This window comes from Triticum dicoccoides, chromosome 2B, assembly GCF_002162155.2.
Source record: "Triticum dicoccoides isolate Atlit2015 ecotype Zavitan chromosome 2B, WEW_v2.0, whole genome shotgun sequence".
NCBI lineage: Eukaryota > Viridiplantae > Streptophyta > Magnoliopsida > Poales > Poaceae > Triticum > Triticum dicoccoides.
The window spans coordinates 86,652,269-86,677,014 of record NC_041383.1 but is presented as its reverse complement, the minus strand read 5'-3'; the positions used below and the strand labels follow the sequence as shown (position 1 = coordinate 86,677,014).

General features: G+C 44.8%; 1 protein-coding gene and 1 long non-coding RNA gene across 3 annotated transcripts; both read left to right on the top strand.

Annotated features, from left to right (window-relative positions):
- The first annotated feature begins 5,611 nt into the window (after positions 1-5,611).
- Positions 5,612-9,177, top strand: LOC119362287 (probable protein phosphatase 2C 33). The gene is made up of 7 exons (XM_037627485.1): positions 5,612-6,061; positions 6,157-6,331; positions 6,419-6,636; positions 6,762-6,869; positions 6,955-7,080; positions 7,183-7,421; positions 8,712-9,177. The coding sequence occupies exons 1-7, from the start codon at positions 5,843-5,845 to the stop codon at positions 8,932-8,934; spliced, it is 1,308 nt and encodes a 435-aa protein (XP_037483382.1). The 5' UTR covers positions 5,612-5,842; the 3' UTR covers positions 8,935-9,177.
- Positions 9,178-21,798: 12,621 nt separating this feature from the next.
- LOC119362286 lies at positions 21,799-23,544 on the top strand. Of its 2 annotated transcripts, none has more exons than XR_005173292.1 (3): positions 21,799-21,861; positions 21,990-22,031; positions 22,113-23,544. It is a non-coding gene; the product is annotated as an uncharacterized LOC119362286 (long non-coding RNA). The 2 variants fall into 2 exon arrangements; XR_005173291.1 differs by having other exon boundaries at positions 21,818-21,896.
- Positions 23,545-24,746: the final 1,202 nt, after the last annotated feature.

The following is a 24,746-nucleotide window of genomic DNA, read 5'->3' as shown; positions in this document are numbered from 1 at the left end:
TCATGCTGTTAGACAACGGTGAACCTTCGAACTATGAAGAAGCGATGGCGGGCCCGGATTCCGACAAATGGCTAGAAGCCATGAAATCCGAGATAGGATCCATGTATGAAAACAAAGTATGGACTTTGACTGACTTGCCCGTTGAGCGGCGAGCCATAGAAAATAAATGGATCTTTAAGAGGAAGACAGACGCGGATGGTAATGTGACCATCTATAAAGCTCGGCTTGTCGCTAAGGGTTATCGACAAGTTCAAGGGGTTGACTACGATGAGACTTTCTCACCGATAGCGAAGCTGAAGTCCGTCCGAATCATGTTAGCAATTGCCGCATTCTATGATTATGAAATATGGCAAATGGACGTCAAAACGGCATTCCTTAATGGTTTCCTTAAGGAAGAATTGTATATGATACAGCCGGAAGGTTTTGTCGATCCTAAGAATGCTGACAAAGTGTGCAAGCTCCAACGCTCGATTTATGGGCTGGTGCAAGCATCTCGGAGTTGGAACATTCGCTTTGATGAGATGATCAAAGCATTTGGGTTTACACAGACTTATGGAGAAGCCTGCGTTTACAAGAAAGTGAGTGGGAGCTCTGTAGCATTTCTCATATTATATGTAGATGACATACTTTTGATGGGAAATGATATAGAACTCTTGGACAGCATCAAGGCCTACTTGAATAAAAGTTTTTCAATGAAGGACCTTGGAGAAGCTGCTTATATATTAGGCATCAAAATCTATAGAGATAGATCGAGACGCCTCATAGGTCTTTCACAAAGCACATACCTTGATAAGATATTGAAGAAGTTCAATATGGATCAATCCAAGAAGGGGTTCTTGCCTGTGTTACAAGGTATGAAATTGAGCTCAGCTCAATGTTCGACCACGGCAGAAGATATAGAAGAGATGAGCGTCATCCCCTATGCCTCAGCCATAGGTTCTATTATGTATGCCATGCTGTGTACCAGACCTGATGTTAACCTTGCCGTCAGTTTGGTAGGAAGGTACCAAAGTAATCCCGGCAAGGAACACTGGACAGCGGTCAAGAATATCCTGAAGTACCTGAAAAGGACTAAGGAAATGTTTCTCGTTTATGGAGGTGACGAAGAGCTCGTCGTAAAGGGTTACGTCGACGCTAGCTTCGACATAGATCTGGATGACTCTAAGTCACAAACCGGATACGTGTATATTTTGAATGGTGGGGCAGTAAGCTGGTGCAGTTGCAAGCAAAGCATCGTGGCGGGATCTACATGTGAAGCGGAGTACATGGCAGCCTCGGAGGCAGCACATGAAGCAATATGGGTGAAGGAGTTCATCACCGACCTAGGAGTCATACCCAATGCGTCGGGGCCGATCAAGCTCTTCTGTGACAACACTGGAGCTATTGCACTTGCCAAGGAGCCCAGGTTTCACAAGAAGACAAGGCACATCAAGCGTCGCTTCAACTCCATTCGTGAAAATGTTCAAGATGGAGACATAGAGATTTGTAAAGTACATACGGACCTGAATATAGCAGATCCGTTGACTAAACCTCTCCCTAGAGCAAAACATGATCAACACCAGAATTCTATGGGTGTTCGATTCATCACAATGTAACTAGATTATTGACTCTAGTTCAAGTGGAAGACTGTTGGAAATATGCCCTAGAGGCAATAATAAAAGCATTATTATTATATTTCCTTGTTCATGATAATTGTCTTTATTCATGCTATAATTGTGTTATCCGGAAATCGTAATACATGTATGAATAACAGACACCAACATGTCCCTAGTGAGCCTCTAGTTGACTAGCTCGTTGATCAACAGATAGTCATGGTTTCCTGACTATGGACACTGGATGTCATTGATAACGAGATCACATCATTGGGAGAATGATGTGATGGACAAGACCCAATCCTAAACATAGCACAAGATCGTATAGTTCGTTTGCTAGAGTTTTCCAATGTCAAGTATCTTTTCCTTAGACCATGAGATCGTGTAACTCCCGGATACCGTAGGAGTGCTTTGGGTATGCCAAACGTCACAACGTAACTGGGTGACTATAAAGGTAGACTACGGGTATCTCCGAAAGTGTCTGTTGGGTGACATGGATCAAGACTGGGATTTGTCACTCCGTATGACGGAGAGGTATCACTGAGCTCACTCGGTAATGCATCATCATAATGAGCTCAGAGTGACCAAGTGTCTGGTCACGGGATCATGCATTACGGTACGAGTAAAGTGACTTGCCGGTAACGAGATTGAACAAGGTATTGGGATGCCGACGATCGAATCTCAGGCAAGTAACATATCGATAGACAAAGGGAATAGCGTACGGGATTGATTGAATCCTCGACATCGTGGTTCATCCGATGAGATCATCGTGGAGCATGTGGGAGCCAACATGGGTATCCAGATCCCGCTGTTGGTTATTGACCGGAGAGTCGTCTCGGTCATGTCTGCTTGTCTCCCGAACCCGTAGGGTCTACACACTTAAGGTTCGGTGACGCTAGGGTTATGAAGATATGTATATGCAGAAACCCGAATGTTGTTCAGAGTCCCGGATGAGATCCCGGACGTCACGAGGAGTTCCGGAATGGTCCGGAGGTAAAGAATTATATATAGGAAGTGCTATTTCGGGCATCGGGACAAGTTTCGGGGTTATCGGTATTGTACCGGGACCACCGAAAGGGTCCCGGGGGTCCACCGGGTGGGGCCACCTGTCCCGGGGGGCCACATGGGCTGTAGGGGGTGCGCCTTGGCCTAGATGGGCCAAGGGCACCAGCCCCTATAGGCCCATGCGCCTAGGGTTTCCACCATGGAAGAGTCCATGTGGTGGAAGGCACCCCTAGGTGCCTTGGGGGGGAGGGAAACCTCCCCTTGGCCGCCGCCCCCCCTAGTAGATCTCATCTACTAGGGTCGGCGCCCCCCCTTGGCACCCCTATATATAGTGGGGGGGAGAGAAGGGATTTCACACCAGCCCCTGGCGCCTCCACCTCCCCCCGTTACATCTCTCCCTCGTAGTCTCGGCGAAGCCCTGCTGCTGTGACGCCCTGCATCCACCACCACGCCGTCGTGCTGCTGGATCTTCATCAACCTCTCCTTCCCCCTTGCTGGATCAAGAAGGAGGAGACGTCTCCCGTCCCGTACGTGTGTTGAACGCGGAGGTGCCGTCCGTTCGGCGCTGGTCATCGGTGATTTGGATCACGTCGAGTACGACTACATCATCACCGTTCTTTTGAATGCTTCCGCTCGCGATCTACAAAGGTATGTAGATGCATCCAATGACTCGTTGCTAGATGAACTCCTAGATGATCTTGGTGAAACGAATAGGAAAATTTTTGTTTTCTGCAACGTTTCCCAAAAAAACTATCAAGTTGAGTTGATGACCATTTTTATGATTTTATACCTGTTTAGGACATGTGGGACCTGCGTGTCAGAGCTGAGGTGGTGGAGAAGTCAACTCTGTTTATTTCAACAGTTATATTAACCGTTATTACAGGTGGGTCCCACATGCCAGCATCTACCTTCTTCTTCCTCATCCTCTTTCTCTCTTAGGCATTTCAACGAACATCTGGTGTTCATACCCGTGTGGTGAAACAGAGCATGGGCACGCTGTCGAGGACGCGGAGCTCGCCCTACCGCGTCGCCGGTGGCCTTGTCTGCAAGCTTCGCGAGCGCCGCGAGCTCCGGCGCGCCGCGCGCGGTGCGGCAGGAGGAGCCTAGTCGCGCGCGCGAAGCTGCTCCGCCCAGGCTGCCGCACAGCCGGTCCAGCGGCGAACAGGGCGCGGCGCCGGAGCTGGACGCGTCGTGGACGCCGACCGCCAAGAAGAGGAGGAGAGCGCGGAGCATAGGAGAGGAGGTGCCCATGGGCAGCGCGGGCGAGCACTGGCCTGAGGGCGCCGGAGCCGGCTTCTTTCGCGCGGAGGAGGATGTCTTTGGCATGGACGGACCACTTCGGCAACGGGCTGGGTGGATGCAACGGCAGAGGAGCGGCGATGCCCTGCCCGACCATGGGATGCTGCTCCAGATGGTGGTGTAGGGGAGCACCCCGCCAATAGCCGTGGTGGCGCTCGCGGCCGTGCCCATGGCGATGGGCTGAGATGGAGAAGGACGGAGAGAGGGATTGCCCATGGGGTCGCCCACGGGAGTGTCAGAGCGGGCCGTGGATAGACCCAGACCAGGTGCGCCAGCTTGATAGGCATCATAATGGCGAGGAGCCCCTGCACTGGTGAGGGTGGGGACCTTGGAGAGTGAGAGTAGCAGACAACCCTCGGGGAGCGAGGGGGATCACGGGGGCGTGTCCGTCCATCCCGGCATTTAGATAGTCCTCCTCCTCCGCACCGGTGTGAGGAGAACCCACACAAAGGATCGGTGAGTGAGAGGTGGGCCTGGCATTAGGGATGGCCGATGAAGATGTCAGCACAGGGCCGAGCGCGAGGGAGGCGGCGGGCAAAGATGCCTGCCCTGACGCGAGGGAGGCGACGAGGCCGAGGGGCCAATGACTCCTCGGGAAGAGGTGGAGTCATCCCCACCATCGCCTGTGCTGGGGTGCGCAGGTGGGGAGGGGCGTAGAGAGGACCCCTCCGGACGCATATACACTTATATTCCCATGAACGTACGCAACTGCGCATGCACACACATCGTACCCCCATGAGCATTGCTCTGTTCATATCTATCACAACAAACAGGAAGTCCAACTGTGCGCGCGAGGCAGCGCAACATGATGGTCACCGTCGCCCGCCCATCAGCTGATCAGCCCACCCACCTAATTGACGCGTCCGCCATTAAACAAACGCCAGACACATCAGCCCAGTGGCGCTTTCCAATCGCTTTCCAGGTCGATTTGCGTGCCCTTTCTGTAATCTTTGGTTGCCACTGGATTCATCTGCAACTTGCGCTGGCCCATCCATTGCCTTGCTTGCTTTCCTTTGGCTGTGGGCTCCCGGGGGACAACAGGGCTGTACTGTACCACTAGGATTATACTGCATGCCAGTATATGCTCACCTTTTTAAACCTTGGAAGGTTTAAACAATGAAAAAGAAAGAAAAACGAAGCGACCAAATCCGCGATCGACAAACTACAACTATGACCATATCCGCACCGACCGTCTCATGACAACGGTATCGGCATGAATAGATCTCAAAAAGGAGTGACTAGCCCTCAGTCGGTTGAAAAAACGAAGTCGGTTTTATTCATACACATCTAAGAAATATTTACCGTGTTATTAAAAAAAATGTTTATCTGCTGCAAAAAATATGTAGTGCTTGTTTTCACAACTCAAACAAATATCTTGCACATATCTCCATGTCGACCGGGATTTTACGAATCACCGGCAGACTGAGAATTAGCAAACCCGATCTGAAATAGCCTAGTTTTTTTTTAACACATAGTACAATCGTAAATACTCGCATACACACACATACACTCACCGAAACAGCCTAGGTTTAGCAAACCGAAAATACTGCTTTACCTTTTTTATCTGCAATATAAAGGCTTTACTTTCGTGAAAGGAAAAAACTTTTATTTTTTGCTTTGGCTGGCCATTGTTTTATCGGGGAACACCCTGCGCTTTCCGAAAATCCCACTCATCCTCCCTGTCGCCGCATTTCGCCAGCTAATTATAAGCCTTTCTCCTCTCACTCCAGGCAAGCACGAGAGCATCCCAAATCCCAATTTTTCGTGGCCTCCCCGTCGCTCCGATCCTCGCCGGCCGGGCGGCAGCCCCAGTCCCAGATCCGCCCCCCTGCGGCGCCCCGCCATTGTCGCCGTCCCCGACCTTCTCCCCGCAGGGAATGGTGCACTGTGGGCGGCGGTAGGCAGACACGAGCACGGCTGCGGGGGCAAGAAGAGGCGGCGGCGAGATGGCCGGCGCGGAGAGGGAGAGGAGAAAGATGCCGCTGCCGCCGGCGCTGCCCCTGGCCACGCTGATCGGGCGCGAGCTCCGCGCGGGGGGCTCCGAGCGCCCGGCGCTGCGCTACGGCCACGCCGGCTTCGCCAAGCGCGGGGAGGACTACTTCCTCGTCAAGCCCGACTGCCTCCGCGTCCCCGGCGACCCCTCCACCGCCTTCTCCGTCTTCGCCGTACTGCTCCGCCCCCTCCTTCGTGTCCGGTTCGTCGTTGGTCTGTGGAAATCTGTGATCTGACGGGTTCGCTGGATCTGTGGCCATTTCGCCAGGTGTTCGACGGCCACAACGGGGTGTCGGCGGCGGTGTTCAGCAAGGAGCACCTGCTGGAGCACGTGATGAGCGCGCTCCCGCCCGACATCGGCAGCCGCGAGGACTGGCTGCAGGCGCTGCCCCGCGCGCTCGTCGCCGGCTTCGTCAAGGCCGACATCGACTTCCAGCGCAAGGGTGAGACGGATCGTGTGTGCAGATGGCGTTTGCGGAGCACGCCTGTTGAGCATGTCGCTAAATATCGCCGGCTGTGTGTTTACTCAGGGGAGGTGTCGGGGACGACGGCTACGCTGGTGGTCGTCGATGGGTTCACGGTCACCGTGGCGTCGGTCGGGGATTCCCGGTGCATCCTGGACACGCAGGGCGGCGAGCTGCAGCTGCTAACCGTCGACCACAGGCTGGAGGAGAATGTCGAGGAGAGGGAGCGTGTCACGGCGAGCGGTGGGGAGGTCGGCCGTCTGAATCTCTTCGGCGGGCAGGAGGTAGCAATCTTCTTTAGACCGAACAAACTGTCCCTTACAAAACATGGAAATTTAGATTGAGCAAGTGAATAACTTGTTTGGTGTTCAGTCTGATGATGCATTGTTGTGTGAATGATTTTTCTTAGGTTGGCCCTCTCCGTTGTTGGCCAGGTGGTTTGTGCCTCTCAAGATCCATTGGAGACATGGATGTTGGGGAGTACATTGTGCCCGTTCCACATGTCAAGCAAGTGAAGGTGGGTAGGCATTACAAAATGAGTGTAATTTGTAGCTTCTTTTGTGGAGTTGTTAAAGTTGTCTCTTTCTCTTTGGTAATCTCAGCTCTCAAGTGTCGGAGGAAGGCTGATAATGGCATCTGATGGCATATGGGATGCGCTATCCAATGAGGCAGCGGCCAAGTCATGCCGAGGATTGCCCGCAGAACTCGCTGCAAAGCTTGTGGTTAAGGTAACTATGCCTGTAGCCAGTAGCATGTAGTACCTAGATTATCCATGGCTGTGGACACGATTCACTCAATTGCCATTCTGATATCTGTTTTTATGTATGCAGCAAGCTCTGAAAAAATGTGGGCTGAAAGATGATACCACCTGTGTGGTGGTTGACATCATCCCATCTGATCATCATTTGACATCGCCACAGTTATCCCCAAAGAGAAATCAGAACAAGCTCAAGTCTCTTCTTTTTCGTAGAAGGTCGCACAGTTCGGTTGGAAAGTTTGGAGGCAAGTCTGCCTCTATTGGTTCCGTGGAGGAGTTATTTGAGGAAGGCTCTGCAATGTTGGAAGAAAGGTACGTTCTAGTTGCTACTGCAATGATCCGGCAAACTTGTTGAGTTAATTATTTTCTCATAGTTCTGTGTGCTTTCTTATATATTATGCTATTTTACATCTGTGAATTTTCATTGAGCATCTATCATGCCTGTTGCCTATTTGATCACATACCTTTGCTGTGGCATGCTAAGACGTAGATTAGGATGTGTTCTTGTCAATTTCTTACAGCATTTGGATAGCCTTTTGTATGTATCATGGCTTATGTAACTCTTTTATATCATGTTTCCCACTTTGGTGCCAACATGTTTTTTTTTTCTTATCAAGTACCTACTCCCATTCCTGTCCATTGTTATGGGTGACAAGAACCCTCTGAACCGCTTGCCACCTGCACTTGTCTGCATGATTATTTTTGTGCATATGCTTCATTCAGCTTTCAGCTGTTTATCACACTTGCTGGCACCGAAGAATTTTATTTAGTTCAGAATGTTATACTCTGGAATCACAATAGAGTAATAAGTGTTATGTTGATGATCTCAGTTTGACATTCCTCAGTCATCCATCTGTAATTTGTTGTGTGATTGTGAATCATGCTTATTGCGACTCCTCTTCAGTTACTTTTTTTTAATAAATTCTATGGATAGCTACTGGCAACAGGATGATTCTCTTGACACGATTATTTGTTGAAACCTTTTGTTGACACCTTGCATCACCTTTATTGTATATTTCAGAGCTTTTGGTTCAAAGATTGAATTTAGAGGTATATGACTGCGGATCAATCAAATTGTAACCATTTAATCAAGTGTGGCTCAAACTTGGGCATAGTTCTGTGCCACTCTATTTATAGCCGATAACAATGTTTAGCTGAATTCCCATGCTGTATGCCCTTACTCTGGGCACTGATTTGTCTTCTTTCATGGTATGCTTTTGAGAAGAAAAGTACACGATATGCTTGATTGGTTTTTACATTTGGCATCTGCATTTGAGAGTAGGTAAACAAACTGCATGACGAGTGATTAGAAGTGTACTCCCTCCGTTTCTAAATATAAGCCTTTTTAAAGATTCTAGTGCGGACTACATGCGGAGCAAAATGAGTGAATCTACACTATAATACGTCTATATTACATCCGAATGTAGCCCGTATTAAAATCTCAAAAAGGTCTTATATTTAGAAATGGAGGGAGTAGAACATAGAAGTGCTGTGATGCTCTTCTGATTAATGTTTGTGTTCTTTGTGGAGAAATGACAGTCCAGAATTACTTGTCTATTTGCTCACACCCAGTCCATTAAGCACCGTGCTTTGTTCTTGCAGGTTGGGTAGGAATCTGTCCTTGAAAGCAGCTTCACCACCTTCTCGCTGTGCGATCTGCCAAGTGGACCAAGAACCATTTGAAGGATTGATGGAGGAGAATGGAGGTAGCCACTGCTCTTCTCCATACGCGCCTTGGGGAGGCCCGTATCTTTGTCTGGAGTGTCGGAAAAAGAAAGACGCAATGGAGGGCAAGAGACCGAGCTGCTCGACAGCATGTAGGTGAAAAGGAAGCATGACTTGTGTCAAAAGTATGCTTCTTCTCCGTGTAAAAACTAAAGAGATGGGGATAAGTTGTTGGTGATTCAATTATTATTGTTTGCTGAACCTAACTAGATTCTCAGCCCGGTATAAATTGTATTTGGCTGCTAACCAGTTTGTTGCCTATGAACAATCCTAATATTGGATTCTTTTAAAATATATTATCGAGGAAAATACGGTGCAGACTGTACCATTGTGTGGGGAGAAACGATCTGCCTATTTATTGTGTGTTTTTGTGTGTTAGGGCCTATCATTTCTATTATTAATCTTGGAATGTATTTTTGCCTGAAGCGAAGTATGAGCTGAGCCAACTCTGTAAACACCGGATTTTGGTTGTTTCACGTTTGTTTCCATGTGTACGCATTTTCTTCTGCATACACATGATCTTTTTTTCTATTAGTGTACTTCCTCTGTGCCGCAATATATGAGGGAGTAGCATTTAGCCGTTGTATCTGGATTCCTTTGTTATATGTGCAAGGAATGAATTTACTCCCTCGGTCCCAAAATATAAGAACATTCTTAACACTACACTGGTGTCAGAAACGTTCTTATATTATGGGACGAAGGAAGTACTTTAGAAGAAGTTGGCTATATTGCACAGAGCTTTTGTTGGCTAATCGCAGGGCTAAATAACCATCTCCACTCGGGCCTGTTGATCCGGTAAAGAGAGATTTAATTGATTAAAAATGTTGCATCAAGATCTATAAATTATTTACTTTCGACCTCTCTGCATAATTAAGATTAAGATGCACATATCACACACAAGGAGAACAAAAACATTACTAGGTAACATAGGCTGCGACAAAAAGAATAATGCCGTCTAAGGTGATCGAGGGCGAGTATGAGACTAAATCCCCATCCATTTTGGGTAAAACTTTTCTTGGCTACCTGTTTCTCAAATCCACATATTATTATTGTTTACTAATTTTTTTATCATTTCTACATAGGCAAAACGGCCAACAAAGTGTGGCTGCCCCACCTTGAGTGTCTTAATTTTCGTAGATAATTAGCGTGGATGTATTCACATTTAAAAAAAATAGGGGTTTGATTCTTTTATCTTTGTGGCAAAAAAATGGCTATTTACATGCCACTTTCGTTTCTTGAGGTTGTCTTTCGTTGAAACAATCCCTTCATGGAGAAATTTAAGTAAGACATTAACTTTCAATGGATTTTAAGCTTTCAAATTCTATTAGTATTAACTGGAGCATCACAATGGACTAGAGCCCGGCAGGGTGTCACAAAATATTCCTAGCCTTCAAATTAAAGTAAGATATTCACGTAAAAAAAATTAAAGTAAGATATTAACTTTAGTGGATTTTTAAGCTTTCAAATTCTATTAGTATTAACTGGAGCATCACAATGGACTAAGCCCGGCAGGGTGTCACAAAAGATCTACGTAGTTGATAAGAGCATCTCCAATAGCTTGTCTATATGGATGTCTATACTCGTTTTTCACGACGTGAGCCCAAAACAAGCGTCCAACAGCTTGTCTATATGGTCGTCCAAATATACACATCCTCTAAATCGACCTCGACAATGTCCACGCCTGGACAATGTGAAGGCATCGTCTAAACTCAGTTGTAGTCATGATTTCTTTCTCTCCCCAGCAACGGCCCACCTGTCATGGTCCCTGTATATAGACGTTCTGATGCAAAACTGGATGTGTATATGAGGGAATCTTTTTAGACCATTTTTTATATGAATATATAGACATCCAAATATACACATGCTATTGGAGATGCTCTAAAGAAGCCTAAACTAAATACGGTTTGGAGTTTGAGGCTTATCCAATCAAATGTAGAACTAGTGAAATTGGAAATGAACACAAGATGACAATAGTTAGAAAAAATCCCCTCATACTACCGCATTATTTATTATATTTTTCTTTTACCTTTTTTCTCTAGCTCAAATTTTATCGGTGCAGTCTGTGCGTGCCATTTTACTTCTTTGGAACTACTACTCTACTGTGCAGCCGACGATTCTTGCACGAACTTCCGACGATGCTTAATCCCGCTGAAACAGCGCATATACTTTCATTCACTGTGAAAAGGGAAGTGGATCCTCTAACATTGAGAAGAAAAGTTAGAGAAGCTACAATATCCTAACATCCCTTCTTTCGATCCATATAATTATTGGCTAAAACGACTTAAATTAATTTGCAAATAGATGATCTACTGTGTATATTTCTCTATCTAATATTAAAGGACGGATTGTTTTTCACTTTTTTTGGTCCGCAGTAATCTTTTCGTACGTCGCTAGCAAAGGCAGACTTTGACGCGTGCGAACGCATCTCTTACGTTGCTTGTATAGATTCTAAGCCCGTTGTGTGGCCCAACGCTAGCTGACCTTAATTATGGGCCAAGTGATGCGTGTGGGCTTGCTGGTCCTTTGGGTGGAAAAACAAAATGCCACTTAAATAAAATAAATAAATGTGTGCCCGATGGAGTTGCACCCCGACCGCACACTGTATGGAAGCGCTGCCAACCACATGAGCTAGCAACTTAGTACAGCTATTTAGCAGCGTTAGAATTAAAGTAGTATGTACAGCTGCAGATCTGTTTTTAATTTATTTCCAATAATTCTTGGAAAAAATGTGAATTTTTTTCCTTAAATATTTGCATAATGTTTGAAAATGTTGAATAAATTCCGAAATTAAAACAAAGTTTTAAAACCTGAATAATTTTTGGACTACGTGAACAATTATTGAAAACATGATTTTTCTTTGAAATTATAAATATGTATTGAAATTTTTATATACGATGAACAATATTAAATTTACATTGAACATATTTTGACATACTCTCAACTATTTTTATATACACATTGACCATTTTTGTGATATAGGCTGAACAATATTAAAATACAATTTGAACAATTTTTAAATATAGATAGAAAAATTTTGTATTATACATTGAACATTTTTTAAATACACATTGAATATATGTACGTTGAACAATATTTAAATTTACATTGAAAATTTTGTGATATACTCTGAACAATTTTTGAATTGTAAACAAATATAAAGTGAATATTTTTTGAAAACAGAACAGTTTTCTCAAAAACGTAAACATTTTATGAAATGTGAACAATTTGGAAACTGTGAACAAATTTTGAAAATGATGGCATTTTCGGCATTCCTAACTATATTTAAATTTTAGGACAACTATTTGAACACGGGAAAAAGGAAAAGGAAAAGAAAGAAAAAACGTAAAAGGAAACAAAAAACGAAAAAAAAAACAGCGACACCTATGTTGGCTAGTCCAACTGGGAGGGCCTTTAGCGAAGCCCCAATGCTTTGACGCTCATGAGCGTCAAACACGATCCACCGTTATTCTCACCTTATTTAGGAACCGAGTCAGCTCACTCCTGTTAATTTTTTAGATACATCTTTCATCGGTTGTTGGTTGATCCGGAACGGGCGTGAGTTGGACATTTTTATTATTTACCTCAATTCAAACTCACACAAGTACATAAGGAATGGGGTATAGCCTAACTCTTGCAGACACCGAGGTGAAGATAAATCTTAGACTAACAACTATCCATCAGAGCCCCAACTAAGAGTCAACCACGTACGTCCGCAAACTGACGAAGAACCTGTTCGTTCTGGATCTCAAATCAATTGAGCCCCGCGAATCAGTAGAGGGAAACATTCCTATCCTCCTCTATTTAACGAGGGCGAGTTGAATCTTTTTCCCGTGAAGATACATGTGGCAATAGTTGGCGCTTGCTCGATGTTCACAATGCAATTTGTTGACCAATAGAAGATAAATTATACATACACGATGCACATACATACACAGCTATGGATTATACACACATAAACCATGGTTGCCGCTCACTATGTCGTTGCCAATGTGGCACTACACATCCTCTCCTACAAAGGGAAGCAGGAACACCGGCGTCATATCTCACCATGTGACGTCCGACCTCTACATCCTTCCCTCTTACTTTGTCATCGACGAACCTTTTCACCTCCGGTGATGTACCGCGACCCACCTCCTCCACCAGGCCAACCCTGATTCAAGGAAATCATTGTTTGGTCTTGAAAAAGAGAGTAGAAGTTGTTGGGTTTCGTAGTAATTTCAAAAATTTTCCTACGCACACGCAAGATCATGTGATGCATAGCAACGAGAGGAGAGTATTGTCTACGTACCCAACGCAGACCGACTGCGGAAGCGATGACACGACGTAGAGGAAGTAGTCGTACGTCTTCTCGATCCAACCGATCAAGCACCGAAACTACGACACCTCCGAGTTCGAGCACACGTTCAGCTCGATGACGATCCCCGGACTCCGATCCAGCAAAGTGTCGGGGAAGAGTTTCGTCAGCACGACGGCGTGGTGACGATCTTGATGAACTACAGCAGCAGGGCTTCGCCTAAACTCCGCTACAGTATTATCGAGGAATATGGTGGCAGGGGGCACCGCACACGGCTAAGGAATAGATCACGTGGATCAACTTGTGTCAACTTGTGTGTCTTTGGGGTGCCTCTACCTCAGTATATAAAGGAGCCAAGGGGGGAGGGGGCGCCGGCCAAGAGAGAGAGGCGCAGGAGGAGTCCTACTCCTACCGGGAGTAGGACTCCCTCCCCAATCCTATTCCAACTAGGATTCCCAAGGGGGAAAGAGGGAGAGGGATGCCCATATTGGCTCCTACATATTCTACGAAGATCTTTATCGGTCAGACCGCATAACAACATACGTTGTTCCCTTTGTCATCGGTATGTTACTTGCCCGAGATTGGATCGTCGGTATCCAATACCTAGTTCAATCTCGTTACCGGCAAGTCTCTTTACTCGTTCCGTAATACATCATCTCACAACTAACATATTAGTTGTAATGCTTGCAAGGCTTATGTGATGTGTATTACCGAGAGGGCCCAGAGATACCTCTCCGACAATCGGAGTGACAAATCCTAATCTCGAAATACGCCAACTCAACATCGACCATTGGAGACACCTGTAGTACTCCTTTATAATCACCCAGTTACGTTGTGACATTTGGTAGTACCCAAAGTGTTCCTCCGGCAAACGGGAGTTGCATAATCTCATAGTCATAGGAACATGTATAAGTCATGAAGAAAGCAATAGCAACATACTAAACGATCGTGTGCTAAGCTAATGGAATGGGTCATGTCTATCAGATCATTCAACTAATGATGTGACCTCGTTAATCAAATAACAACTCATTGTTCATGGTTAGGAAACATAACCATCTTTGATTAACGAGCTAGTCAAGTAGAGGCATACTAGTGACACTTTGTTTGTCTATGTATTCACACATGTATTATGTTTCCGGTTAATACAATTCTAGCATGAATAATAAACATTTATCATGAAATAAGGAAATAAATAATAACTTTATTATTGCCTCTAGGGCATATTTCCTTCAGTCTCCCACTTGCACTAGAGTTAATAATCTAGTTCACATCGCCATGTGATTTAATAGCAATAGTTCACATCACCATGTGATTAACACCCATAGTTCACATCTATATGTGATCAACACCCAAAGGGTTTACTAGAGTCAGTAATCTAGTTCACATCGCTATGTGATTAACACCCAAAGAGTACTAAGGTGTGATCATGTTTTGCTTGTGAGATAATTTTAGTCAAGGGGTCTGTCACATACAGATCTGTAAGTATTTTGCGAATTTCTATGTCAACAATGCTCTGCACGGAGCTATTCTAGCTAATTGCTCCCACTTTCAATATGTATCCAGATTGAGACTTAGAATCATCTGGATCAGTGTCAAAAAACTTGTATCGACGTAACCCTTTACGACGAACCTTTTTGTCACGTCCATAATCGAGAAACATATCCTTATTCCACTAAGGATAATTTTGACCGCTGTCCAGTGATCTACTCCTAGATCACTATTGTACTCCCTTGCCAAAACCAGTGGTAGGGCATACAATAGATCTGGTATACAGCATGGTATATTTTATAGAACCTAAGACTGAGGCATAGGGAATGACTTTCATTCTCTTTCTATCTTCTGTCGTGGTCAGGCTTTGAGTTTTACTCAACTTCACACCTTCTAACACAGGCAAGAAACCTTTTTCTTTGACTGTTCCATTTTGAACTACTTCAAAATCTTGTCAAGGTATGTACTCATTGAAAACTTATCAAGTGTCTTGATCTATCTCTATAGATCTTGATACTTAATATGTAAGCAGCTTCACCGAGGTCTTTCTTTGAAAAACTCCTTTCAAACACTCCTTTATGCTTTGCAGAATAATTCTACATTATTTCCGATCAACAATATGTCATTCACATATACTTATCAGAAATGTTGTAGTGCTCCCACTCACTTTCTTGTAAATACAGGCTTCACCGCAAGTCTGTATAAAACCATATGCTTTGATCAACTCATCAAAGCGTATATTCCAACTTCGAGATGCTTGCACCAGTCCACAGATGGATCGCTGGAGCTTGCATATTTTGTTAGCACCTTTAGGATTGACAAAACCTTCTGGTTGTATCATATACAACTCTTCTTTAATAAATCCATTAAGGAATGTAGTTTTGTTTATCCATTTGCCGGATTTCATAAAATGCGGCAATTGCTAACATGATTCCGACAGACTTAAGCATAGATACGAGTGAGAAACTCTCATCGTAGTCAACACCTTGAACTTGCCGAAAACCTTTTTGCGACAAGTCGAGCTTTGTAGACAGTAACATTACCATCAGCGTCAGTCTTCTTCTTAAAAATCCATTTATTCTCAATTGCTTGCCGATCATCGGGCAAGTCAACCAAAGTCCATACTTTGTTCTCATACATGGATCCCATCTCAGGTTTCATGGCTTCAAGCCACTTTGCGGAATCTGGGCTCACCATCGCTTCTTCATAGTTCGTAGGTTCATCATGATCTAGTAGCATGACTTCCAGAAAAGGATTATCGTACCACTCTGGCGCGGATCTTACTCTGGTTGATCTACGAGGTTCAGTAGTATCTTGTTCTGAAGTTTCATGATCATCATCATTGGCTTCCTCACTAACTGGTGTAGGTGTCACATAAACAGTTTTCTGTGATGAACTACTTTCCAGTAAGGGAGCAGGTACAGTTACCTCGTCAAGTTCTACTTTCCTCCCACTCACTTCTTTCGAGAGAAACTCCTTCTCTAGAAATGATCCATTCTTAGCAACGAATGTCTTGCCTTCGGATCTGTGATAGAAGGTGTACCCAACAGTTTCCTTTGGGTATCATATGAAGTCATATTTCTCCGATTTGGGTTCGAGCTTATCAGGTTTAAGCTTTTTCACATAAGCATCGCAGCCCCAAACTTTAAGAAACGACAACTTTGGTTTCTTGCCAAACCACAGTTCATAAGGCGTCGTCTCAACGGATTTTGATGGTGCCCTATTTAACGTGAATGCAGTTGTCTTTAATGCATAACCCCAAAACGATAGTGGTAAATCGGTAAGAAACATCATAGGTTGCACCATATCCAATAAAGTACAATTATGACGTTCGGACACACCATTGTGGTGTTCCAGGTGGCATGAGTGGTGAAACTATTTCACATTGTTTTTTAACTGAAGGCCAAACTCGTAACTCAAATACTCTTCTCTACGATCAGATCGTAGAAACTTTATTTTCTTGTTACGATGATTTTTCACTTCACTCTGAAATTCTTTGAACTTTTCAAATGTTTCAGACTTGTATTTCATTAAGTAGATATACTCATATCTGCTCAAATCATCTGTGAAGATCAGAAAATAATGATACTTGCCACGAGCATCAACACTCATTGGATTGCATACATCGGTATGTATTATTTCCAATAAGTCAGTAGCACGTTCCATTGTTCTGGAGAACGGAGTTTTAGTCATCTTGCCCAAAAGGCACGGTTCGCAAGCATCAAATGATTCATAACCAAGTGATTCCGAAAATCCATCTTTATGGAGTATCTTCATGCGCTTTACACCGATATGACCCAAACGGCAGTGCCACAAATAAGTTGCACTATCATTATTAACTTTGCATCTTTTGGTTTCAATATTATGAATATGTGTATCACTACGATCGAGATCCAATGAACCATTTTTCATTGGGTGTGTAACCATATAAGGTTTTATTCATGTAAACAGAACAACAGTTTATTCTCTTACTTAAATGAATAACCGTATTGCAATAAACATGATCAAATCATATTCATGCTCAACGCCAACACCAAATAACACTTATTTAGTTTCAACATTAATCCCGAAAGTATAGGGAATGTGCGATGATGATCATATTAATCTTGGAACTACTTCCAACACTCATCGTCACTTCCCCTTCAACTAGTCTTTGTTTATTCTGCAACTCCCGTTTCGAGTTACTAATCTTAGCAACTGAACTAGTACCTAATACTAAGGGGTTTTGCTATAAACACTAGTAAAGTACACATCAATAACATGTATATCAAATATACTTATGTTCACTTTGCCATCCTTCTTATCCGCCAATCACTTGGGGTAGTTCCGCTTCCAGTGACCAATCCCTTTGTAGTAGAAGCACTTAGTCTCAGGCTTAGGACCAGACTTGGGCTTCTTCACTTGAGCAGCAACTCGCTTGCCGTTCTTCTTGAAGTTCCCCTTCTTCCCTTTGCCCTTTTCTTGAAACTAGTGGTCTTTGTCTACCATCAACACTTGATGTTTTTCTTGATTTCTACCTTCGTCGATTTTAGCATCACGAAGAGCTCGGGAATTGTTTACGTCATCCCTTGCATTATAGTTCATCACGAAGTTCTACTAACTTGGTGGTGGTGACTAGAGAATTCTGTCAATCACTATCTTATCTGGAAGATTATCTCCCATTTGATTCAAGCGATTGAAGTACCCAGACAATCTAAGTACATGCTCACTAGTTGAGCGATTGTCCTCCATCTTTTAGCTATAGAACTTGTTGGAGACTTCATATCTCTCAACTCGGGTATTTGCTTGAAATATTAACTTCAACTCCAGGAACATCTCATATGGTCCATGACGTTCAAAACATCTTTGAAGTCCCGATTCTAAGCCGTTTAAGCATGGTGCACTAAACTATCAAGTAGTCATCATATTGAGCCAGCCAAACGTTCATAACGTCCGCATCTGCTCCTGCAATAGGTCTGTCACCTAGCGGTGCATCAAGGACATAATTCTTCTGTGCAGCAATGAGGATAAACCTCAGATCACGGATCCAATCCGCATCATTGCTACTAACATTTTTCAACACAATTTTTCTCTAGGAACATATCAAAATAAACACAGGGAAGCAACAACGCGAGCTATTGATCTACAACATAATTTGCAAAATACTATCAGGACTAAGTTCATGATAAATTAAAGTTCAATTAATCATATTACTTAAAGAACTCCCACTTAGATAGACATCCCTCTAATCTTCTAAGTGATTACGTGATCCAAATCAACTAAACCATGACCGATCATCACGTGAGATGGAGTAGTTTTCAATGGTGAACATCGTTTATGTTGATCATATCTACTATATGATTCACGCTCGACCTTTCGGTCTCCGTGTTCCGAGGCCATATCTGCATATGCTAGGCTCGTCAAGTTTAACCTGAGTATTCTGCGTATGCAAAAACTGGCTTGCACCCGTTGTAGATGGACGTAGAGCTTATCACACCCGATCATCACGTGGTGTCTGGGCACGACGAACTTTGGCAACGGTGCATACTCAGGGAGAACACTTCTTGATAATTTAGTGAGAGATCATCTTATAATGCTACCGTCAATCAAAGCAAGATAAGATGCATAAAAAGATAAACATCACATGCAATCAATATAAGTGATATGATATGGCCATCATCATCTTGTGCTTGTGATCTCCATCTTCGAAGCACCGTCATGATCACCATCGTCACTGGCGCGACACCTTGATCTCCATCGTAGCATCGTTGTCGTCTTGCCAATCTTATGCTTTCACGACTATCACTACCGTTTAGTAATAAAGTAAAGCATTACATCGCGATTGCATTGTATATAATAAAGCGACAACCATATGGCTCCTGCCAGTTGCCGATAACTTGGTTACAAAACATGATCATCTCATACAATAAAATTCAGCATCATGCCTTGACCATATCACATCACAACATGCCCTGCAAAAACAAGTTAGACGTCCTCTACTTTGTTGTTGCATGTTTTACGTGGCTGCTACGGGCTTAAGTAAGAACCAATCTCACCTACGCATCAAAACCACAACGATAGTTTGTCAAATAGACTCCGTTTTAACCTTCGCAAGGACCGGGCGTAGCCATACTTGGTTCAACTAAAGTTGGAGAGACAGTCGCCCGCAAGCCATCTCTGTGCAAAGCACGTCGAGGGAACCGGTCTCGCGTAAGCGTACGCGTAAGGTTTGTCTGGGTCGTCTCGTCCAACAATACCGCCGAACCAAAGTATGACATGCTGGTAGGCAGTATGACTTGTATCGTCCACAACTAACTTGTGTTCTACTCGTGCATATAACATCAACATCAATAACCTAGGCTCTGATACCACTGTTGGGTTTCGTAGTAATTTCAAAAAAATTCCTACGCACACGCAAGATCATGTGATGCATAGCAACGAGGGGAGAGTATTGTCTACGTACCCAACGCAGACCGACTGCGGAAGCGATGACACGACGTAGAGGAAGTAGTCGTACGTCTTCTCGATCCAACCGATCAAGCACCGAAACTACGGCACCTCCGAGTTCGAGCACACGTTCAGCTCGATGACGATCCCCGGACTCCGATCCAGCAAAGTGTCGGGGAAGAGTTTCGTCAGCACGACGGCGTGGTGACGATCTTGATGAACTACAGTAGCAGGGCTTCGCCTAAACTCCGCTACAGTATTATCGAGGAATATGGTGGCAGGGGGCACCGCACACGGCTAAGGAATAGATCACGTGGATCAACTTGTGTCAACTTGTGTGTCTTTGGGGTGCCTCTACCTCAGTATATAAAGGAGCCAAGGGGGGAGGGGGCGCCGGCCAAGAGAGAGAGGCGCAGGAGGAGTCCTACTCCTACCGGGAGTAGGACTCCCTCCCCAATCCTATTCCAACTAGGATTCCCAAGGGGGAAAGAGGGAGAGGGGTGGCCGTCCACCTCTCCTAGTCCTAATAGGACTAGGGGAAGGGGGGAGGCGCGCAGCCCCCTTGGGCTGCCCCTTTCTCCTTTCCACTAAGGCCCATGAAGGCCCATATGGCTCCCGGGGGGTTCCGGTAACCTCCCGGTAACCCGGTAAAATCCCGATTTCACCCGGAACACTTCCGATGTCCAAACATAGGCTTCCAATATATCAATCTTTATGTCTCGACCATTTCGAGACTCCTCGTCATGTCCTTGATCACATCCGGGACTCCGAACAACCTTCGGTACATCAAAATGCATAAACTCATAATATAACTGTCATCGTAACCTTAAGCGTGCGGACCCTACGGGTTCGAGAACAATGTAGACATGACCGAGACACGTCTCCGGTCAATAACCAATAGCGGGACCTGGATGCCCATATTGGCTCCTACATATTCTACGAAGATCTTTATCGGTCAGACCGCATAACAACATACGTTGTTCCCTTTGTCATCGGTATGTTACTTGCCCGAGATTCGATCGTCGGTATCCAATACCTAGTTCAATCTCGTTACCGGCAAGTCTCTTTACTCGTTCCGTAATACATCATCTCACAACTAACATATTAGTTGTAATGCTTGCAAGGCTTATGTGATGTGTATTACCGAGAGGGCCCAGAGATACCTCTCCGACAATCGGAGTGACAAATCCTAATCTCGAAATACGCCAACTCAACATCGACCATTGGAGACACCTGTAGTACTCCTTTATAATCACCCAGTTACGTTGTGACGTTTGGTAGTACCCAAAGTGTTCCTCCGGCAAACGGGAGTTGCATAATCTCATAGTCATAGGAACATGTATAAGTCATGAAGAAAGCAATAGCAACATATTAAACGATCGTGTGCTAAGCTAATGGAATGAGTCATGTCTATCAGATCATTCAACTAATGATGTGACCTCGTTAATCAAATAACAACTCATTGTTCATGGTTAGGAAACATAACCATCTTTGATTAACGAGCTAGTCAAGTAGAGGCATACTAGTGACACTTTGTTTGTCTATGTATTCACACATGTATTATGTTTCCGGTTAATACAATTCTAGCATGAATAATAAACATTTATCATGAAATAAGGAAATAAATAATAACTTTATTATTGCCTCTAGGGCATATTTCCTTCAGAAGTATGAGGGGAGGTGTATGGACCAGGTGCAAGGAGTAGCTCGAGAAGGGCAACCCACATGTCTAGCTCACCGAGATTAATTGTTGAAGTTTTGAACATTTTCTTGCCTGGACATAATATTGGTGTGACATGCAGTGGTGAACCCATCGCCTTAGGATTGACCACATTTAACGCGCTGTGATCAGGTGGGTTATGCTCACCGTCCGCGAGGGTGAAAAAAAAAGGATAAGCGGTGACACTGTCAGGCACCGTGTCGAATTAGAGTATGTGGATATGTTAGGAGTCTTGAGCTAGGCTTGGGATATAGTCGTGATATTATTTTTCTTCCGTTGCAACGCACGGGCCTATTTGCTAGTGTAGTAATTACGTACAAACAAATTGATGGTGAAATAAAATTAATTTAAAATTATTTATATCGACAGTAAATATCAACATTAAACAACCTGTTAACTACCTACTAACAATTCCTAACTTTACTTCTTCATTTTACACTAGACTAGCACTGTAGCACCGTGACTTTCCTTCTCTGTTAAAGGATCCGGTTCCTGTGAAAAGGGCCAGACGGGAACAGGGGAGACCCAAACCCTACCCCCGCCGCCCCCCCAAATAACACCGCGAGTTGCTCGCCCGAGTGCCGTCTTCCCCGACGCCGGTAAGAAGATTCGCCGCCCAGACCGGCCGTGCGAGGTGATCTCGAGCACGCTGTCCGCCGCGTTCTGATTCAATTTTTGTCTCTGTCTATCGATTTTGCCCTCAAATCGTTCTTATCTTCCCGTCCAGAGTCGCCGCTGCCGGGGGTTCGCGATGCCGCCGTAGCTCTAGGTAAGCATACTCGCCTCCGTGCGTGCCCCAGGGATCCGGCGTCATGAGCCATCCTTACGTTTCCCCTTTTTATTCTTGTAGTTGATCGGAATCTGATCTGACGGAGCACCGGCGATCGACCAGCCACCATGCCGGGAACCGGAGGCGCGACCGTCCTGGACGACCTTCCAGAGTGGATCGTTGTCGAAGAGATCCTCGTCCGTTTGCCACCCAAGGACATCCTCCGCTGTCGCGCTGTCTGCAGGTGGTGGCACAGCGCCATCTCCACCGACAAGTTCATGCTGGACCACCACCGCCGCCAGCCCTTGCTCCCGATCCTCAGCCACGTCGTCGTTCCGCAGAAAGCCCGCCTCCTGTTTTCCTTTGATGCCGGTGCAGGCCAGCAAAAACTCTGCCCTGTCGTCCGGACCTATGACTACGGTAAACTGCAGGCCGCCTGTGATGGCCTCCTCGTTGTCTCCCACGGATCCATGACGGATAAGTTCATCTGCAACCCTGTCACCCGCAAGTCTGCCCGCCTAGCAAAGCCTCAGGCCCAACGGGGTTTTTACCACCAGATTATCGGCTTCTACCGGCACCAACCATCCAGAGGAGAATTCCGAGTGCTATGGATCTCTAGGCCGACGACCTACAATTCATACGACACAAATTACAGAACTTTCTACTACGTCATAGTGGTGGGATCCGATAATACAAGATGCATCAGACAAGGATGCATCCACAACCAACATCCTCGCCGCCTTCCTTGGATCTGGCTTTACGCAGGGGCCTGCCTGATTCGTCCCAGTATCCACCAGTCCACCACCGTGGCGGCCTGCACTGGAGACTTAGAAGATACCACGGCTCCGATGCGGACTACATAATGGTGTTCAACACAGCAGCTGAAACATTTCGATTGATGTGTCGTCCTGCCCGATTGGGCAACTGCTTACATGAGTCATTGCTGGAGATGGATGACACTCTTGCTTTGTGCAGCATCTGCAGTGACAAACACACCATAGACTTTTGGGTGCTACAGGACTACGATGCTGAAACATGGTCTTTCAAGCATCGGATTAATTTGATTGGGGTGGATCCATCAGCGCTTGTTGATCCAGAGGTCATAATATCCCCTAGTATGGCTGTTCTCAGTGGGGGTGAGATGCTGATTCGGTTTACTCATAGGGGTGTGTTGCATTTTGATGTTGATGGCAAGTTTTTAGGATATGTGAAAAGCCAAGATGGCCAAGAAATCAATTTGTGGGTTACCGGGCATTACCTCCAGGAGAGCATTATTCCCGGTCCACTGTTCCATGAGATGAGAGAAGATGATGGTGCGAACCAGGAGCCTCCATTTTTTGTAGGACTGTAGGATGCAATGCTTGATCTGGACGTTCTACACTGCTGGTTTGCAGCGCCATTGGAGTATCTATTTTAATTCTATATGAGCCTTTACTTTTGTTCTTTGTTGGTCTTCTTAGTGCTGCTTGTAGAACTGAACAATTCGGATGGTAGGAGAGCTCCTCTGCTATCAGCATTTGGTGTCTATTATCTTGGATTTAGCATAATGATGGACTACTTACTCTATTTTATTCCCCTCATTTACTTCATTTTTTGGTACCACCAAAGGCATGGTTGCAATTAGAAACTGGTGATTGCTCGCTAAGATATTAGGCTCTGGTAAGACTTCCTGCTACTCCAGATTCAGTACACCAATGACTTGCCATTCCACTTTCTTTCCGAGAAAACAGATGTTTGTACACATGCCATCGAGAAAAGATGAGCTAGTCAGTCTTTGTTGTGTTGTTTAAGTGCATACTTTTGTTTAGGGATCCATTCTAGCATTAGAAGTAATTGCGACGTTTTGAATCGTTGGAATGGTTAGTTTGGATCCTTCCTCCATGTTTAGTATTTTTTTTTAAATGAGACCAACCCAAAGGCTAACTCTTGTTGGCATTTTTTTATAGGAGAAACTCCGCGAGCACTGCGTGTCCAAGCCGGGCTTGAACTCGGGTGGGCTGGCAGCTGCCCCAGCTGCCCAGCCAACGGGTCGACGCCCCGTCCTCATGTTTAGTATTTTGATCCTTGCTCAGTGCGTAATTTTGTCCTAAGCATCTGACAGGTTGCTCCTGCTCTTTGTGTCGCAATGTTTTTTGGTTCCTTGGCTTTGATGTTTTGAGAAAAAAAATTCGTCCTGCTGGTAAGACTGGTAGTGTTGCCATGGTCTTATTTATGTTGTTTTTGTGTATAGGATTTGGTGGGGTTTTTTGGGGTAAAAGTGAGGTGAAGATGTACTGGTTCCTGGTTCCTCTTCTCCTGGATAATATATTCTTAATTTACATGGTGATAATTTGATTAGTCAATGCTTTTGTATGTAAACTCTTAGATCACATGGAAAAGTTCAGCAATTTTGATGGTGTTTGTGTGAGTAGACATGTACGAGTATAATTCTGCATTCTCCTCTTTCATGTGGATTAACTCTCCACATGTTAAATCCAACCATTCGGTGATGTTTCTTTGGGTCTTTAATCTAGCTTGGTGTATATGCCACTGCATAAGAAATCAATGATCTATAAGACCTTATATTATTTCAGTGACTAACTTCATTATTTTTCATCATCTGATATGCCCTGGGTAACTTGTGAAAACAATGTAAAAGAAACTTCCCAAAATGAAAGTGGAGAGACTCTTACTGTTTTTTTTTCTTGTTTCAGATTCAGTTTTAAGCTTTTTTTT